This window comes from Pistacia vera, unplaced genomic scaffold (genome assembly GCF_008641045.1).
Source record: "Pistacia vera cultivar Batoury unplaced genomic scaffold, PisVer_v2 Contig381, whole genome shotgun sequence".
Lineage (NCBI taxonomy): Eukaryota > Viridiplantae > Streptophyta > Magnoliopsida > Sapindales > Anacardiaceae > Pistacia > Pistacia vera.
In genome coordinates this window covers 27,943-37,086 of record NW_022196203.1, presented here as the reverse complement: position 1 = coordinate 37,086, position 9,144 = coordinate 27,943, and the positions used below count along the sequence as shown (strand labels likewise).

The window sequence follows — 9,144 nt, the reverse complement described above, 5'->3', positions numbered from 1 at the left end:
TTGATCGCATACTAAGAGACGAATAGGTAGAGAAATAAGATTTCCTTGGGAAGAAGCTTGGACAGAAAAGATGGCTTTCTGAGATGCTCTTTTATGCTCTGGAAGGCTTCCTCACACTCTGAAGTCCATTCAAATCTCTTGTTGGCCTTAAGTATATTGAAGAACAGCAAACAACGATCTATTGCTCTTGATATGAAGCAATTGAGAGCTGTTATTCTCCTATTCAAGCTCTGAACTTGCTTTCAATTAGCGAGACTTTTCATATCTAGGAGAGCTTGGATCTTCTTGAGATTGACTTCAATTCTCCGATGGTTAACCATATATTCCAAGAATTTTCCTGACGATACTCCGAATGAACACCTAAGAGGATTAAGTTTCATTATATACCTTCAGAGTATATTGAACATTTCCACAAGGTTAGCTATGTGATCTGAAGCGTCATGCGACTTGACCAACATGTCATCAACATAGACTTCTATTGACTTCCCGATCTGCTAAAAAAACATACGATTAACCAAACACTGGTAGGTCGCCCAAGTGTTTTTTAGATCGAAGGGCATGACTTTATGGTGGTACAGTCCTTGATCTATAATAAATGAGGTATGCTCCTCATTGAGCATGTACATCAAGATCTGATTATACCCTGAGTAGGCATCCATGAAGCTTAACAGCTCATGCCCTGAAGTGTCATCGACGAGCTGATCGATTCTAGGCAAAGGGAAATTGTCCTTCGGACAAGCTTTATTGACATCCGTGAAATCAACACGGGTTCGTCATTTGCCATTGGGTTTCTTCACCAAAATAGGATTGGCGACCTAACTCGGGTAATGAGCCTCCCGAATGAACCGATTGAGAAGAGCTTATCAATCTCAACCTTAAGAGCAGCATAACGCTCTGGGTCCATGACTCTTCTTTTCTAGTGAATTGGCTTGACCTCACTGTTAATGTTGAGTGCATGACATATTACATTCGGGCTGATCCTGATCATGTCAGCATGAGTCCATGCAAAAACATTTATATTCTGTTTGAGGAAGCTCGTTAGATCGGTAGCGAGCTAAGTGCTGAGATTGCTTCTAATTCTCAATACACGAGTCAAGTCATTCTGGTTGATTGATACCTCAGATAGAGTCTCAACAGGCCCACTATAGGAATACTCCTCCTGAACACAAGGATCTATGTTGTCTTCTATTGGACCTGGCTGTGGTTTGATCTTGTTGATCATTATAGCTTGCTCGAGAATGCCCACTGGCTTCCCTTTCCCTTTGCATGTCATCTGCACTGCTCTTATATAGTAGTCGCGAGATTTACACTAAGACCTTTTAACCTCCCCATACCCCGTCGGAGTGGAAAATTTCATCTTCAGATAATAGAAGGTGACAACTTTGAAGTTCTAAAGTAAAAGTCGTCTCAATATGCGATTGAAAGCAGACGAACAGTCTACCACTAGAAATTTTGTCATCTTGGTCACTTCGTGGGTCTCAACCAAAGTGACAGGAATTGTAGTCATTCCCTTGGGAATCAAATGATCCCTGTAAAACCAAAGAGGAGGATAGAGGCAGGCTTTAGATCTGCCTCTTTTAGTTGCATTTCCTCAAATGCCCGCTGAAATAGGATGTTCATGATGCTCCCATTATCCACCAACATTCTGTGGACTTCGCACCAACCTATTTCAGCCACGATAACGAGTGCATCTTTATGAAGGTATGCAACCGTACCGTGTCTTTCTCTGAGAAGGTGATCTTCTCCTCCCTGTGCACCTTAGTAGGTCGCTACGCCGTGTTTAGCACACTCATGAGGTCATGGAAAGCTTCTCAAGTGTACTTCTCCTGAGCACCTCGAGAATTCCCCTCAAGGTGCGGTCCTCCAAATATAATCCCAACAAAATGGAGACCCTTGCGACCACGACGCTTCTTCTCATCGTTCTCTTTATCCTTCTCCTGAATGGGAGTAGATTAGCTTCTTCTGATTTATCCAGAATAGCTAATATCGATGCATTCAATGGAGTATATTGATTCTTGTCGCGACCGCGACGAGCTTGGGCATAAGATTTCTTAGGCTCAAACCATTGTTTCTATCCCTTTCTCTAATCGTCATTAGCCCATTTACGATCAGGCCATCTACTACTCTTTCCCTGATGTTCCTCCCTCCGATTGGGAGCGCTGGTCGAAGGACCGGGGTCGTGGCGATTCAAAGCAATCATTGAATTTTCAATTCTAAGATATTTCTCAGTGAGGTTGTAGAAGAGGGTGAGGGAAATATCATCCTCGGATTGTAGTTTCTTCCACAGGCGAACTCCCACAATAATAAGAGTTCTAACTGAATCTTCGAGTGTATTAGCCACCTTGTTCAGCTTCCTGTGAAACCTATCGATATAGGACTGGGGGGATTCATTCATCTCCTGCCTTATATTGCTCAAATAGCTCAATGGCATTGAGAACTTCCTATTAGCCTGGAAGTGCCTCAAAAACAACAAACAAACCCATCTGCTGCCATGAGTTGATAGGTCTTGGCGGAAGCGATCTAAACCAACGCTTAGCATAGGCAGTTAGAGTCATTACTAAGAAGCGACATATCACCAAGTTGGAAACTTGGTGAAGCTCTATGAGGTCGTTAAACTTATAGAGATGATCATGCGGATCAGAATTCCCATCGAATGCTCACATATCAGGCATTCTAAATCTTAACAAGAGAGGAGCAGTCAAAACTGCTGGAGAAAAAGGAGACACCTCAGCGACTGTTAGACCAATCGTCACAGTCTAAAAATTAAACCTAAATACTGTAGTAGCGGTAAGCAGGATCGAATCCACAGGGAGCAAGACTAACAACCTAATGTATTTTAAGTAGCGAAAATGAAATTGGCAATGGATTAATGAAACTAAATAGACTAAATGCAAATAATGAAATAGTGCAATTAAAACTAATAAAAACTTTATAATAAAAATGTTGCCGTTACGGTTTTGGTTCGACACGAGACCGACTCACACAATTCTTCTCCACCCTCTACGATCCCCTAAACCTACAAGGCAAGGTAAATCAATGAAATGGTTTCCCGACACTCTAGGTATAATCTATCCTGTCTCACCCGATCACTCAAGTTCGATTGGTTAAAGACTATCATTGAACGTCGATAAACGCTACAAGGCAATACCACTAGTTGGTACGCGATTAACAAATACAATCTGTCAACACGTAATATCCAATCAACCAACTTCACAATAAACGCAACAATAGTAGAAATTAAATTAAATCCAAACACAACTCAATTACAATCGATGCGAAGTAATGTAAGCAATATTCATCATTTAATTATTCCAAACCAAGGTTTATCATTCAGCAAGTTCTATGAAAACATTAAATCACAATGGACAACAATATTCATCACAAGTTATGCCCAAATCATATTAAAGTATCGAAATCAATCATGAAACGAAAACAAATATAATCCGAAGCACAATACTACCAAATGTCCTATAATCGGGCTCATCCAACTAGTCGAGAGCTGATGAGGAGAGTCGTGGAGTCAATCCCGATCTCGCCTATGCCGTAACAGACAACCGGGAGCTTAGCCGCTCATGGTGGTGATGACGGAGGCCGAAACGGTGGAAACGGAGCTGACCATGGCGGAGAGGAGGTAACCGACAGCGATATGGTGCGAAAAAGGGGCGAAAACGACCAATGGACAGCCCGGAATACGAACAGCCGCGGTTCGCCGGAAAACGTTAATTTTCCGGCGGGTCTCCGGAAAACGGTGGCGGAAATGGGATCCGAAGGTACCGATGGAAAGCTCTGGTGATGGGGAGTTCAGATCAGGTCCTGGGGAGGTGAGAAGTCGCCGGAAATGAGCAGGATCTGGCCTGGAAGACGAAGAGTCGTGACGGCAAAACCGCGGATTCTGGCGGTTTTCGCGGCGGCTGAAGCTTGGAAATGCAAGATCCGGCTATGGGGAATGAAGATCTACCCTTGGGGAGCTGGAACCTCACCGAAAAACGGCCAAAACTGGCCGGGAAGACGAAACGTCACGGTGGAAGACGAAGCGTCGCGGCGTGGTGGTTGGCTCACGGTGGTGATGAAGGGATGATGGTGATCTGTGGTCGAGAAAGCTGAAGAGTCGCCGGAAATGGAAGACGAAGGGTCGCGGTTGTGGAAGATAAAGGGTCACCGGAAAACGTAATGGATGGCAGCCTCCCTGTTCACGCGATCTGAAATTTTGTTTTATAGAACAAACTAAAAAATTTAAGTTTAGTCCATACAAAATTGAAAAGTGACAAAATCAGCCCCTTAAAACATGACATTTTACCCCCTAAACAGCATAAATGAGACAAAATCACCCTTAATCCATAAACCACAACCTAATATCAACTCATATACTTTCCAAAATCATTCCAAACACGTTAAATTCATAAGAAAAATATTAGGAAGCGATTTTCGTGAATAAATTCATAAATTCTTTAATTGTCTCAATATACTTCAATTTAATCACAAATGGGGTATTTTTATCACCAAAATATAGTCACTTTCATGACTCTAACAGCGACCTACCCTCGCTCATTTTGCTAAGCTCTAAGCTGATCTAGAGCTCGCTATAACTCCTTAATCTGAGGAAGCAGAGCCACCTAAGGATTACTTTTTGCAATATGGGTTTGCTCCCCATGATTGCAATTGAGGAAAGACCGTAGATCGGACTCTTCCTTGCCCCGGTCGGAGCCTCTAGCATATCTTGACACATGCTGGCTAGAGCCATGTGAAGGCACTGAATGGCTGGGGGAGTTATCCCGACCTCCGCGGTGGTCAAAACGATCCACATTCGGTGGGTATTTCCCTCGCAGTGATGGTCAAAACCATCATTCTGGTGATAGCGAGAATCTATATGCCATGCACTCTTGTGGGGGTGCCCATGCGATGTGGCATAACACAACTCATGATGTGACATACCTTCAAATCGCAAAGCCACAAGTATTTTACCTGCCTCACGATTGGTATTCACTAGCCCTTCGAGCCTCCCATTATCAGCCACATGTTTTCCCTTATTTTTATGCGCTATAGTATGCGTGGTATGAGCTTTCTCCTGTTTCCATGCTTTAGTGCGACCTACAGGCATTTTTGGAAGTGGTATCTCCTTGTCAGAATTGGATGGTACGACCTAATCCAAACGATCTAACATTAGCTTAACCGTTTGGAGAGTATTATTAAACCTCTCCAGGTAATTCATCACAACTGGGTCAAGGGGATGTCCACCACGGTACCTTGAGGAATTGGAGGCACTTCGAGAGAAGTAACATCTTGTACCCGGGGGATTTCCTCATTGTTGGTGCTAGTTCGCTCGATTTCAAGACCACGAGCCATTTGTTCACAAGTAGAACTGATTGATCAAAGATTCTGAATGAAGAGCAGATATAAAATCAAGCCCTCCTTCTAGCGCCAAATTGTTGATGCTTGATTTTGACACCAACGACTCACACGTTCAAAGTGCTTAGCTGTTCTTAGAAATTACATGTGAACTATTATAATCAGATACAAAGACTAAATAATAAATGAGAGATATGATTTTTAAAGTGGTTCGAATGCTTAAAGCAAATCTTACGTCCACTATTTCTTTTATATATGAGAGAGTACAAGAGGTCGCGTATAGCAAACAACAAAAAGAGGTACAATAACTGATTATTTGGAGAGAATATCAAGTCAGTCTCTTTCTTGTAAGTTATCTTTGCTCTAAAAATAAATATTACAATCAAAATAAGAGTTCAGTATCAGCATCCTGAAAATGAGAGAGGGAGTCCTCTATTTATAGTAGAGGACTTCAAGGTAATGATTACAAATCTACAAGTGGGTAGGTGTCGTGCAAGTCCTTCTTTGCCTCCCATTGGCTGATAACTTAGGAAATATCCTCAAATTATCTGGGGCTTGGACAGATATGTGGTCCTCAATCACTCATAGATAAAACCTGAATCTGCTAAGTTGGTGATAGTCATATTCTTTTTGTCATGGAGCAATGTGGCAGCTCCTGGATGGTGCAAAGTCTTCCTAAACTCTAATTGGTGCTTGCTGACGTAGGCTAACATCAGCCTTGATTTTTTAGGCATATATATATATCATAAAATCTTTAAAAGTACTTCAAAAAATTTCAGATTAAATGAGGACCCTAATCCAATCAAAAGAATTAGATATATTTAAATAATAAATTTATCTAACTAGTACTGTTTTACTATGTACATAATTTACTAACTAATGATAATATTGGTTCAAAGAAATCCATCTAGTTCAAGATTAGTTTAGTATTAATCGTGTAATTAATTGTATGCCATATATGTATAGCTTGGAAACAACATAGCACATGGACTCTTATCTAATCTATGCATGTTATTAATCAAAGGCACTTCAAATTAAAGCATAAGGACTTTCTCTCTCAGAAGAAAAGACAAAGACCACATTTTCTTGCTTCTAACCAACTATGACTATGTATGTATTTAGTCTTAAACACAAAAAGGGACACAGTGAGCCATTCTTGAACTAGTGTTCCCAAAATATGAAAGAGTCATTAATTCTTGGAGGCTCCACCACATGCCATTTAATGAGTGCAAAGTTTTTCTCAAGTTCATCTGACATAACTCTTCCTAGTTCCTCCTATATATTGTGCAACTTTTGGTGCTTGAACAGAAAAAAATTTATATCAATTTCAGGTATATATCTTTCTCTATTGTAGGATCTATAAATGAATTTTAAATTAAAAAAAAAAACAAAAAAACCTAAGATTCATTAAAGAGTTTGACGATTGAACATGAAGCAGTGAGATAGATTTAGTTGAAGATATCTTCTCTCTCTACACTTTGCACATGGTCCCTATTTAATATCTCATGAACTTAAATATCAAATTCAACCATATGGTCTTTACACACACAAAGTAGACATAATATTAAAAGTAGTTGGCACACACTATCCCCCTCTGAGATAGAAGAAACTAGAGTAATTAATTTAGAAAGAAATTGATGCAAATTTCGGTACTAGAACAGGAAACATATCAACTTCATCCATCCATGGATTTTTCTCCTTGCTTGGTTTGATGGTCTTCAATGCCCTCCACACCGCGCTGTTACACTTGAATCCTGAACCAAATGCAATCTGCCACGTTCGATCACCTTTCTTCATCCTCCCCATGGCCTCAGAATAAGCCAGTTCATACCACAAAGAACTACTGGAAGTATTCCCAAACCTGTAAAGAGTCATTCTTGAAGGCTCCATATGCCATTCACTGAGATCAAGGCTTTTCTCTAATTCATCTAACACTCCTCTTCCTCCTGCATGAATACAGAAATGTTCGAAAGCCAACTTGAAATCGGGAATGTATGACTTAATCTTCATTTTAAAAAGTTTTTTAACGACTACAGTTGCAACGAATAGAAGTTGCTCTGACATTGGAAGAACTAATGGCCCAAGTTTAGTGATATTAGTTTGAAGAGCTTCCCCGGCAACAGCCATAAGGTCTTTTGAGAGTGAGACTCCAATTTGTTGGGCCTCATCCTCTTGCTGCAAGACACATTTATAACATCTATCATCTGCACCTCTGTGGGTGCGAAGGGTGTGAAGTAGTTGATACTTGGAGCGACTGCGATCCGATGATCGGTTGGATAGGAGGATGGCAGCACCACCCAGTCGAAATAAGCAGTTTGTGACAAGCATCGATCGGTCATTGCCAGGATACCAGTTCTTAGTGATGTTTTCTGTGCTCATAACTAGAGCACAGGAGTTGGGGTGCACCTATTACAATCAAATTAATGATGTTGTACGTTAGATTTAAGTCCTTAAAATAAAAACCAAACATCTTCTCGGTACATAGTACATCTTTTCTTATTTATTAAAATATCGACCGAACTTAAACATAAAAGAAAATAATATTAACTAATTACAAGAATTAACAAAAGAAGAGCACATATATATTTGAAAAAATTGAAACCGAACCTCTCGAATAATTCATTTACATGTTGGTTTAGAATTATTGAGAAAAAAAATAAAAATAAAAATAAAGGTTATGACGTTATGTGACATGCTGCATTGATTGGTATATAGATTTTACATAAATATGGCAGAAAGCAATAAACCTGTAAAAGTTGTTTGGCGAGGTCAATAGAAATAAGTCCTGCACTGCAGCCCATACCACCTAGATTATAGCTCAAAATATTCCCTCTCAGCTTGTAGCGGTTCACTACCATGGCTGATAAAGATGGTATTGGATTAAACAAGCTACTATTCACCACCAGAATACTTATCTCTCTAGGATTCACTCCAGTTTTTGCAAAGAGCTCGTCAATTGCTCCAAATATGATAGTTTCTGTCTCCTTCCTAGCCTCCACCAAAGACTGGGTTTGAGGGATCTCCATCAAGGCTTTCGGCCCGTAAGTCCTCTGCCCGACCCCTGATCTCTCAAGGATTTTCTTTTTAAAAGCTAAACTTGATTCTGTATATTTCCCAGTTCGTGCAGATAATTTCAAGAAATGTTCTTTACTGCACATCCGTGCTGGTTCAGGCTTATAACATGCAAAGTTCACCAAGTAAACTTTTCTCGGACGGGTCATCATGTAAATGATAAATATTAAAACGCAAGTAACACAAGACACGACTATAGTCACTACGTGGTTGTTCCAGAGCTGAAGGACTTCATCAATGGTTAGTGTTGACAGATGACTCAAGACAATACACAGGACCAAAATAAGCAGTAGATATAGAGAGTTGGAGATTAAAAAGTGGTAACCAGTCTTAACGTATTTGAGTCTGACGGATAGCAAGAAATTCCTTCTTTGACATACTTGATCATTGTCATCCACATTTCGTTCCTTTTCACTTGCCATTTCTAGCTAGCTAGGCTACAAAAACAATAAAAATAACAGTCTCTCAGAAAACGTAGATTGTATTTAGTAATTTGGAAGTAAAAATGAACAGAGAATCCAAGTTAAAGCAATATAATACCTGAAGCGAAAGCAAGATAAAACACAAGCGAGAGTTTTAGCAAGTTAGTAGCAGTATATAGAGACTCCACGTCTACACCACAATCTCAAAGTTGAAGAAATAAGCGAGATAGTAGTGGCTTGAAAGCATATGCATATTAGCCGGTATGGGAATTTATAGCGGAGAAATCAGTGAGCAACTACCCTG

At 40.2% G+C, this 9,144-nt stretch overlaps 1 protein-coding gene across 1 annotated transcript; it reads right to left on the bottom strand.

Moving 5' to 3' along the window:
• Window positions 1–6,969: 6,969 nt before the first annotated feature.
• LOC116140818 (3-ketoacyl-CoA synthase 20-like) lies at window positions 6,970–8,840 on the bottom strand. Its single transcript, XM_031426396.1, has 2 exons — window positions 8,094–8,840; window positions 6,970–7,752 (listed from the first exon to the last, which is right to left on the bottom strand). The coding sequence occupies exons 1-2, from the start codon at window positions 8,838–8,840 to the stop codon at window positions 6,970–6,972; spliced, it is 1,530 nt and encodes a 509-aa protein (XP_031282256.1).
• Between the last annotated feature and the right edge of the window lie 304 nt (window positions 8,841–9,144).